The following is an 11,547-nucleotide window of genomic DNA, read 5'->3' on the forward strand; positions in this document are numbered from 1 at the left end:
AAGAGCAAAGATACTGAATATTTTTCTTTTTTGTTCTCTTAGAAGGCGATTGATATGTTTTGCAAAGTAACGGAAAGAAATCTCTGAGGAATTCTATTTTATTAGTGACGACTATTCCGAAAGCCACCCCACTTTTTCGTAGTATTTCTGTGTTTGATACAAAGGAAATTACGATTCTGATAGAAATTTTGGCGGACAATCGTAATCTATGAAAATCATGAAGGGGAAGAAAAACCCTCCCAATTCTTTGCTCTTTTCATTCCTCATGAAGAAACGACGGTTATTCCGAAGATCCGTCTTGAAAATATTAATATCGATTTAAACACTATAAATACTTACTTTTCTTTTTACCTTTCTATTTTCTTTGATAAATTCGATTAACATGCGACAAAGTTCGTCGCCGGAAATGATTATGGTAAGGTGCTAGGCGGAAGTAACAGAATCCGGATAAACATTTATTATAATAAACAGAAAACCAAAATATAGATACATTTAGAGTTTTATTATTACACATAGTTTCGTAGTTATTCTGTTAACAACTATGGATTTATGTTGTTTGTTCCTGCTCGAGCCATGCCTGGTTCATAAGAGTCGGTTTCCCTGTTTCATAGGCGTATAGATTCCCCACCTGGACGGGTTGCCTGTCCGTCGCAGGTGAGCTGCTAGATGCAGCGGGAGAGATAGAAAGTTGTGGTGAAAGTGCGAATTCGTACTCTCGTTTTGAATGAAAAGAAAAACAGAAAATCAATGCCATTCTCAGTGTAGTTTAAGGAAGATTTGACTGCTATTTCTAGCAGGTCTAGAGACCACGTAAAGGTTTCCTCCTTCTTGTCTTTCCTGATTTCCATGACAACAGACAGGTCCTACCTAAACTACACTGGCAATAAACGTCTTTGATTGGCATATATTACAGAACTGTCTGTGTTTGTGAATTCTTTATTAATCTCTAGATTAGTCAAAAGAAATTAAGCCGTAACAAAAAGATCAATTGATTTCAGTAATATTTATTGGTATTTCAGGATTCAGTATACATAATATTTAAGGAGTCTGATAATATCAGGAACCGCCACTGTTATTTCAGGCTGAAAATAGATTTTGCAAGAATGAATTAAGGAGAGTGGAGACAAAAAAAAAATCACACCTTTGATAGATTTACTAGAAATTAATAAGAAAGGGGCATTTTTACTGCCATCCTCAGTATTCAATCAACGGACTATAACTAATTTATTACGTTCATGAGAAGATCTGTGATATGGAAGAGGCAAGTATCCAGGTTCCACTAATTCTCAACATACCAAATATGTCGGTCTTCAGGCTGGTATGTTGAGAATACTCCAGAATGTGTGATCTGATTATGTATGTATGTGTGTGCGTACGCATGTGCCTGTGTATGTATCGTTGTTTAACTCGAGATTTGTATAGAAACTCATTTGGAGGGACCGTTTTTCATTCGTGGGGCTATACTTTACCTGCAACTTAGTTTAATACCACCAAATGGATGATGGCTACCTTTAGTAAGGACCATTCCTTTCTAAGTAATGGAGTCAAGGTTGAAGACACTTTCTTACTTTTTCCCTACAAGTCTTAGAAGTTTTGGAGTCTTGGGCGCTGTATTTATTTTTCTGACTAACTCAGGAAAGAACAAAAAAAAAAAAATTAAGGTTTGGTTTGAAAGAGATTTGGTGTCTATTTCTAGCAGTGTGAATGGTCTCATTGAGTTTCCTTCTTTATTCAGTCTACGCTATTAATGAGTGTGTTATGCAAATCGAATGCATATATATATATATACACGCGTAAAAATCGAACAATGGGAATGAGTGCTCAACACAGCATCGGTGGATAAAAATTCTTTATTTGTATATTTTAGGCTACCATTGGTTTCATGTCAAAAAAATATCTTAACAATTTTAATTGTTTTAATCCAAAATAGAGATGACAACAATTTCTCCATGTGATCGGCTTGGAAAATTGCTAAGATATTTTTTTAACATGAAGCCAATGGTAGCTTTCATATAAAAACAAAGTGTGTGTATAGGTGCACACACTTGTGTGCGTGTGTTTGTATGTGTCTATATATATGTGTGTGTGTGTGTTCAAAATCTATTGTGTATAGTATATTTAACGAACTTTAAATATGAATATAAATGTTCCATGCGTGTATTTGCACGTAAATTATGTATACGTCAAACGCAAGTGTTTTAAATCATTTATTTATGTGGAACGTATCGAAGTCACTTGGCATCGTAAATGCCAATTAATTCGAATTAAGTTTCAAGAAATCTAATTAAACCAATTATAAAATATTAATACATGACTGTCCGTACAAAACCGAAAGAGACACATTACAACAGCCCAAAATATGAGCTCAGTATAAAACTATTAAATCTTAGTAAAGAGTAGCGTACAAGATTGCAAGTGACTCTTGCTCCAGTGTATCCATTCCTTAGGAACTCCACGGGACTCACCAAGCAGGGTTCACCCAGCATGTGAGCGTTTTCAAGTCTAGGCAGAGGGAATAACTTCTCCCTGTCTTTCGTCTTATAGCATGGCACCGGAATCAGGAAAATGATCCGATCAGTTTAACCTGGGACATTCCCGACGAAGCTTTTCTCTACTCACCCAGGCGCACACTGCTTATTTTCGTCTCTGTGGGAAACCCCACATTTGGCAGCAGCTTACTATATCTTACAAGAACGGAATTCTCTGAGAGTTAAATTTAAAATTTTATAAGGTTTTCTAACGAAAGCAAGGGAGACTACTCCTATTTACTGCGCCAGAGTTGATGTCGTTAAACCATTTAGTGGTCGCCGAATTGTCTGGTCCACCATGTGACTCAAACCAGAAGAAAATGAATGAGTTTTGGTTATTATTCAATAACAAGCTTTATTTATAAACTATGGCTGCCTCACTGCACAAGATTATTTAAGGATCTATCTTAAAACGGGGGCGCCAGTTTTCATTTATGTTTTATGTAGTGTTTTTGGTACGGAAAGACTTTCAAACTTCGTATACTTATCTATTTTGTGTTATAGAACAGACAAATATTTTTGTATTCGAATTTATTTCATGTAAAAAATTGTCTTATTTCGATAATTTCTACTAATCACTGACGTCTATTCAGTTGAAAACAGTTAGCGCTGTAATGGTGTTTATCGTATTAATCCCCTAACCCTAACCCTAATCCTAACTAGACTGTTAACCGTAACCGTAACCCTAACCCTAAAACTAACCCTAACTCTAGAATCCGAACTCTAAAATTGTTACACACACAGATACGCACAGCGTAATTTATTATATAAACAATATATGCGTATAAATTACGATTAAACCGGATGAAATATGTCACAGGGAATAACATTTTTATGACCGCCCAGCAGTAACTCTATTGGGCTGAATAGATGTCAGTGATTGGTTGAAATTACAGAAATACGACAACTTTAACATGGAATAACTTGCGAATTCCTTTTTTTTGTTAAGAAGACTAAGAGTAAAAGATGTTTTATATGACACATTCTACCAGTGTCCCAAGTTTCAAAGTGTTTCGTTAGTGTTTCGTTAAGAACATACTGGCGCCCCCGTTTTAAAATAGATCCTTATTTAATTTTACTAATGATGAAGATTTTAGACAAACTGCTAAAACAATTATTTAATCTTCACATCTTTTGAGAACTCTTTCTTTTCGTCGATATACTGTCACGGACTCATACACAACACATACGTGTGTGTGTGTGTGTGTGTGTGAGCAGGCGTAAGTGTATACCTACTTTTATGCTTACAAGTATAAACCAGAGTCTAGCTGCATCCATTTATGTCATAATCGTGACTTTGTAGTTCGATAAATGAGGTCCAGTAAAAAAATGTATCATACAATAAGTATGATCGACTAAAATCGTTGATGACACGCCTCAGCATGATTACTTTCGAAAAAATGAAACCGGTAAAAGATTAAAGGAATCTATCTCACCTGATTTATAGACAGCCATCGAAAAAGAAGTTCCACAGAATTTGTCGTTACTTCCGTGACATCCCTCTTGACAAGCTTTACTGGTGTACCAGAGACCGAACTTATCATAATTTGACCCACAGGAACAAACAAAACCTTTCTGGAATACGAAATAAAAGTTCATGTTAAATTCTTTGCTATTGCTGTTGTTGTTGTTGTTGTTTAGGCCCTATCTGTGTCAATTCTAACCAAGTAGACTTTTGACGAAAGGCATTCCAGAAATGACCACCCTGCCATTTTGCATATCAGGAAGTACATTGTCATAATGTAATGTTCTTTATTTAAAATGACTGAGTGTAAATTAAAGGAGATTTCACTGCTGTTTCTAAAGAGAGTGAGTTACCGCACAAACGGTCAGATAACCAATCTCTGCTTTGTTTTTCAAAGATAAAAAAACCCCCCACCTAACCCTAACCCTAACGACTCAAGTGACCTTTTAGAATTTTCCTCATTGATATGGAGGTAGCAGAACTCCAATGTTATGCTTTTCATGCCTTTCCAAACCACGTTAATGGCACAAGTAAAATGACTGCAAATAAAACTAAATCCGTCTCACATGTTCTGACTGTATGAGAAATTTCTGTTTGCACTGAAGACATCTTCTCCGTCGAGTTATTCTTCTCAAGTAAATATGTCAGATATCTATCATGTTGAGGGATATTGCCTTTCAGGAAAAGTTGTCTCCTTTCTCAATGACGGGTAGTCATGATAGGCACACTCGGTTTTGTATATTTGTACCCCAGCGTCACTTTGATGGCACGCACTACTCTCTCGCTCAATAATGATAATAATTATTATTTCAAATTTTGGTACAAGGATAGCAGTTTAGGAGGAGGGGGGGGGCTAAGTCGACTACATCAACCCCAGTGCGTAACTGGTACTTATTTCATCGATCCCCCGACAGGATGAAAGGCAAAGTCGACCTCGGTGGAATTTGAACTCAGAATGTAAAGACGGACGAAATGCCACTAAGCATGTTGCCCGGCGTGCAAGCGGTTCAGCCAGTTCGCCGCCTTATAATAATAATAATAATAATAATAATAATAATAATAATAATATGTAAGTCTACGCGCGTGCACACACGCACACACACATACACTGTTAAATTGTTACTGACGTAATGTAATGAGCCAAACAATAATTTTAGTTCATTCAAATTACACCTGTCGTGCGGAGAAAAAAAATTGACGGTTAATTCTGATGCAGAAAGACAAGGGAAGCAACCTTGAAATCTGGGAGTAAATTTATTTATTTCGTAAGAACAGCGACAACTTCTCATACGTTTCGTTCTTATTTGACCTCGTCAATGGTCTAATGGATTAAGAATATTTGAAAGAGAATGAGAGTTTTGGCTAACCAACACAAACTGACATGACATAAATGAATGATTACTGCACGTAGCACTGATTGATATCTCTTCTAAAAGATCAATTTGAAATATTGCCGACCAAACGTTAAGCTTGTTATCTCTGTGGTCTGTTACTTACGCATGAGTAAGAAATAACTTAGCTGTGACTTACCGTTAATCCTGCATACTTTTCTCCTTGATTTCCACAATATTTTCGGCAAGTTTCAATAGACATATCTGACCGCGACGAATATTTTGGCAAAACCGAATGGTGTCTAGTTTCGTAACAGCCCATGAAAACTGTGCAGAAATATAAACCCAAATTTGGAATTAGTTAATGTGCAAGGCATAAAAATTTAAAAAAAGGCAAAAGTTATCAATTCATTTCACAAAAACAACAACAAACAAAAAACGAAAACGAAAACAAAAACAACATTTAATGAAGGGAAGCAAAATATACTGAAATCGTCTCCTGAATTAAATTATTTTCTGTTCCATATTTAAGAGATGAGAAATTATTTACATTATTTACATTTGACGGATATTTGTGCTCATCTTGTTTGCTGTTAGCAAATTTCCCCAAGACACCTGATGAAGGCTGGAGGGTATATCAGCCGAAACGTTGTGTTAACAACAAACAAGATGCAGACAAATATCCGTCAAATGTAAATAATGTAAATAATGTATTTTATTTTCTATTTTAAGTCGTTTTCTTTTCTTTAATCAGACGAGAAAGAAATTCCTTTACTTTATTTTTCATCTTTAGGATTAAATTAGAGGAAGAATGGGCGGTGAGCGTAATCTTTTTCGGAACTTCTGTGCCTAGTGGAAGGCCAAAACGATCCTCAGAGTAGCGACCACTCCTGAATGGTTGCAACAGGGTAATCAGTGTTGAAGCTACCCAATGGCCAGTTATTGATGTTAAAGTAAGCGACCACGGGAACTTTCTTTCCGATCTGCTTTCACAAAATTTCCTCACAATTAAAATTCCATTCCAAGAGCTTAACTATAAATTACAATAAATAAGGGACGGGGGATATATTAAACGTGACCCTACTTACGAGAAGAGTATACGGGTTTCACTGAAATATAAAATGGAAAATAAACATATAACATGATAGCTTTCATAAATTAGACAAAGTAAAATACTAATCCATTTATTGAATAAGTGAATTATTTACACCCACCCACCCACCCACACACACACATCGTGGGACGGAACTTCATATTTAAATAGGTTTGATTATTTTTGAAAATTCTGCGAATTTCGGCGCATTATTGATTAATGTAAAATAAACTTTTGTTTCGAAAACTAAGTACATTGCGTGTATTCTTATGGATAAACTGAAATGTATTTAATTTTTCATATTTCCAACAAATGTAAAAACTGCAAAACTGAAGAAATTTCTTTTTTTACAGAGATTATCAGTTGTTGTTGATATAATAAAGTATAAACGACACTCAACAATGGGATGAGTTTTGATAAATCCCCTTCAAATGTCTTAAAAGTGTGCTGCTACCAAATATTCACAAGTTAATAGTTGGAGACCATCATCGGAGATATTATGAATGTCCAATAATTAAAACACTTCCTACATATTTTTTGAAACGATTCGAATAGTATTTTTTTTTATATATGTAATTAGAAAATTATACAGAAACAGAACTGAAAATTTGAATAAAGTGTTAAAATTTGAATAAAATGGTAGAGATTCTCTCTGATGCATTATTTTATAAATAAATAATTTATTGTATTTCGGGATGGTCATTTTTTTTTTCATCAACAAAACAATATTTCGACGAATACACCTTCATCAGTGTTCATGTAATCTACAGCACTTTCATAAAAATTTAAGGAAAATGTTAACCTTGCCAACCCCCACCAATATTATTGTTATGTTTTACTCTGGTATCAAATCAACAAGAAATAAACATCACTAAATAGAAATGGTATTCCTCAACTTACGGTCGCTTGGTTTAATTTTAACTGAAACAAAAACAATAAACAAACAAATAAATAATATTAAATAAATAAATAAATAAATAAATAAAATAAATAACTGTTAGAGTGGTTAGGGACAACGGCTTGAATGCTCTGAATTCAAATCCGAACGGGATCAATTTTGCTTTCTATTCTTTCAAGGCCAATAAATAAAATACCATCCCAGGGCAGTGGATTAGCAGAATCGTTTGAGAACTGATTCAGATGATTTTGTGAGAGCCGTTTCTAAGCTTTACGATTTGAATTCAATTTCCATCTGGGTACGATCACCTGACTCTAGGAGGACAATGCCCAACCCGTAGTTGACAAAACATGGAGGACGAGTAAGCTTAGAATCAATTTAAATAAACAAGCAATAGCATGCTGAAACTTTCATCCAGAAATGGTTCGCTAACGGCCGAAGGAAATTGAAAAAAGAAACAGTGGGAGCAATGAGGAGAAATGCGTCTGTTAGTTTACATCAAGGTATGTTGGAAATGACGGGTAGTGACGCGGAAGAAAGAGGTTTCGTACCTGCGTGAGTGACAAGAGAAAGGCAACTACGAGAGTTGCGCGTATGATTGTGTATATATGTCCATTGTGAAAGCAGACAGTTGTGTGTTGATGGTTTTCTTCGAGACTTTGTGCATGTGTGTGTGTACATGAGTGTGTATGAGTGAGGGGTATATTATTTGCTTACAGTTCTTCAATTAGACTTTGTTACTTGCACTCAAGATTTGTCTGGAAGTTCATTTAAGATTTTCCTGGGCTTGAAACAAAGGAAAAGTCTTGTAACCGAAATATCACTCTGAATCAATGTTTCATCTCAACTATGGGCAAGTTACACTTTCTTTGCCGTTTTTCTGTTTTTTTTTTATGTGTTTATATGTGTGCGAATGCATGTAAAAATATAACTGAAGCATACCTGTACGGTAAACAGACATAGCACTCCGTCCTCCACAAAATTGATGTTTATCACCGGGACATTTAAGATAGCATTTTTCGTCAGGGTAAAATTTCTCAGACGGGATAACGTTGAAACACAGACAAATTGTAGTGATCTATGAAAAGAAAATGGTTATGGCTATGAAACGTTTAGTAATTGCTTAGATCTTAATCAAAACCGACAGAGCAGACATGATGAAAACCATTCCAATCTTTTTGTACATGTAGGATTATATTGTATAATGTGGGCTTCTATTATTTTTTTAAAAGTGTGTTTGGGGGCAAGCTCGGAAGTCACGGAGACCATGATTGACATACAGAAAACCCAGTTCTCTAGTTTTCTCAGACAAGACCGGCGGAGCATATAATAAAAAAAGTAATACTTAAAAGCTGAGGTCTGCATGTATGTATGTATATGTGTGTGTGTGTGTGTGTATATATATATCTATCTATATATCTATATCTATATATATATCTATATCTATCTATCTATCTATCTATCTATCTATCTATCTATCTATCTATCTATCTATCTCTCTCTCTCTCTCTCTCTCTCTCTCTCTCTCTCTCTATATATATATATATATATATATATATATATATCTGTGAAAATATGTGACACTTATTCGGTAGCCATGATAAAACTTATGGCTACCGAATAAGTGTCACATATTTTTACAGATAAATTCCTCTATTTACATAATATCGAGGTCTCTTTCTTTCTTTTGTTGTCCTTCCTATCAATATATATATATATATATATATATATATATATATATATATATATATATATATATATATATATATATATATATATGAGAGAGAGAGAGAGAGAGAGAGGGGGGAGAGAGGGAGAGAAAGATATATAGAGAGAAATAAACGAAATATACATACAATAGCCGCAAATTTAAAATTTTTTTCTCCACAATGTCTTTTGCATGTCCCAGGAGTCATTTCGGAATAGGTCCATCTATGCTTCAAATCTCTGGTTTTATACGACGAAATGGAACAACCAATGTAATCTAGAAAATAAAGAGTGATGAGGTGATACCGATGCTGAGTAACCCTAACACACACACACACACACACACACAAACACACACACACACACACATACACGACGGGCGTCTTTCAGTTTCCGTCTGCCAAATCCACTCACAAGGCTTTGGTCGGTCCTAGGTTATAGTAGAAGACACTTGGCCATGGTGCCCCGCAGTGGAACTGAACCCGGAATCATGTGGTTGGTAAACAAGCTACTTACCACACACAGCCACGCCTTTAACAATTTTTAAAAAACGCAATTCCTTCGTTGGATATCAAACCCCTAAAAACTTTCACTGATAGTTTCAGACAGGTTGCTTACTCTCAACCAGGTGTAGTGAGCTTTTTAATACCGTTGCCTAAGTGAGGGCACACTGTCGCATGTAGAGATGTCACGAAGAGCCACCAGTGCGAGCTGAGTGTCAGGTGTAGAACCGGTGGCAGATGAGCTGTCCTGAAAAGAAATTGGCAGGATCCCTACCAAAAGTTCTTTTTCTCCTTGACACAGCATACTTCTAGAAGCCATACAATACTCTAGGATTCACAAAGACACATGAGGATACACAGGAATTCAAAGACAAATGGGACAGATCAGAATCATAAGAAGCAAAAGGAGTTTTTACCTTTGTGATCTGAATGGCCGTCTGAAATGGAGAAACAATAGCAAGATGATGACATTGATAATAATAATAATAATAATAATAATAATAATAATAATAATAATAATAATGATAATAATAATAATATAGGACTGAGGTAATTCCTCCAGAAGATATAGAAGCATAAATAGAAGAGTGCCATTGTTGTCAAGTGAACGATAGATACGTTTATCTTTTGAACCTGTGGAAGATACACGAGATGTCGAAATATCGTTCACTTGATAACAATGGCACTCTTCTATTTTTGCTTCCAATAATGATAATAATAATAATAATAATAATAATAAATGATAAAAACTGGCGGAAACACAAACCGCTGCCAGTGCTGAAAATGACCACATCTCACTCCTTTAGGACTTCACTGTTCAAACTGACAGAAAGATAGATGCGAATAGGCCAGACATTATGTTGAATGACTTCAGACAAAAATCATGCCACCTCATTTAATACAATATCTACACACACACACTCACACAAACACGCACACGCACACGCACGCACACACACACACACACACACACACACACACACACACACACACACACGCACGCACGTACACATGCACACACACACACATACGCACGTACACATGCACACACACACACACACACACACACACACAATGGCTCTACTTACCTCCTGGGCCAAAGGATGAGTCTGCAAATATAAAAAAAATATATACACGGTTCATAAACATCATTCTAATAAAAATCATAATTATCATCACCACCGCCACCACCACCACCACCACCACCACAACAACAACCACCACCACCACCACCACCTCCACAACAACAACAACAGCAACAACGACCAAAACCGTCACAACAAGATGGAAAATAAATTTGCGTAGTAAAGAAAAAATTTGTGGTTGATTAGCTGAACATAAAAGTGGATTTCTTTACCTGAATGATAAACCGACAAAGAAGATACCCCACCGCAAATATGTCTGTTGTTTCCTGAACACTTGAGATTACAATATTTCTCTTCTACTCGTCCAAACAAGTCATAACTGTTTGCACAATAACAGTCTCCGGAATGCTGGAAAGATAAAAGAAAGATCGGAAATGTTTCAACAAAACCTTTTTTCTTCATATTCTTTGTTACAAGCCTGTTGGCACTCCGACGCTTACGACGACGAGGGTTCCAGTTAATCCGATCAACGGAACAGCCTGCTCGTGAAATTAACGTGCAAGTAGCTGAGCACTCCACAGACACGTGTACCCTTAATGTAGTTCTCGGGGATATTCAGCGTGACACAGAGTGTGACAAGGCTGACCCTTTGAATTACAGGCACAACAGAAACAGGAAGTAAGGGTGAGAGAAAGTTGTGGTGAAAGAGTACAGCAGGGTTCACTACCATCCCCTGCCGGAGCCTCGTGGAGCTTTTAGGTGTTTTCGTTCGGTCTGGGAATCGAAACCGCGAGTCCGCTACCCTAACCACTGCTGTACTCTTTCACCACAACTTTCTCTCACTCTTCTTGTTTCTGTTGTGCTTGTAATTCAAAGGGTCAGCCTTGTCACACTCTGTGTCACGCTGAATATCCCCGAGAACTACGTTAAGGGTACA

The 11,547-nt window shown here is 36.2% G+C and overlaps 1 protein-coding gene across 3 annotated transcripts in view; it reads right to left on the reverse strand.

Annotated features, from left to right (window-relative positions):
* Nucleotides 1-984: 984 nt before the first annotated feature.
* The window catches only part of LOC106867217 (uncharacterized), a 25,857-nt gene continuing 15,294 nt past the window's right edge, over nucleotides 985-11,547 (reverse strand). For all 3 annotated transcript variants that reach the window (XR_016244063.1, XR_016244062.1, XM_089361880.1), the window contains 10 exons: nucleotides 10,883-11,018; nucleotides 10,614-10,634; nucleotides 9,942-9,962; nucleotides 9,172-9,299; nucleotides 8,258-8,393; nucleotides 7,318-7,338; nucleotides 6,413-6,433; nucleotides 5,524-5,651; nucleotides 3,965-4,103; nucleotides 985-1,082 (listed from right to left, as the gene is read on the reverse strand). Coding sequence is in view for 1 of the 3 variants with exons in the window: in XM_089361880.1 (XP_089218006.1) it covers nucleotides 1,078-1,082; nucleotides 3,965-4,103; nucleotides 5,524-5,651; nucleotides 6,413-6,433; nucleotides 7,318-7,338; nucleotides 8,258-8,393; nucleotides 9,172-9,299; nucleotides 9,942-9,962; nucleotides 10,614-10,634; nucleotides 10,883-11,018 (756 nt within the window). In the remaining 2 variants the exon portion in view is untranslated. The remainder of the gene's footprint in view (nucleotides 1,083-3,964; nucleotides 4,104-5,523; nucleotides 5,652-6,412; nucleotides 6,434-7,317; nucleotides 7,339-8,257; nucleotides 8,394-9,171; nucleotides 9,300-9,941; nucleotides 9,963-10,613; nucleotides 10,635-10,882; nucleotides 11,019-11,547) is intronic.

The sequence above is a fragment of the Octopus bimaculoides genome, chromosome 13 (genome assembly GCF_046866305.1).
Source record: "Octopus bimaculoides isolate indiv1 chromosome 13, ASM4686630v1, whole genome shotgun sequence".
In the NCBI taxonomy this organism is placed as follows: domain Eukaryota; kingdom Metazoa; phylum Mollusca; class Cephalopoda; order Octopoda; family Octopodidae; genus Octopus; species Octopus bimaculoides.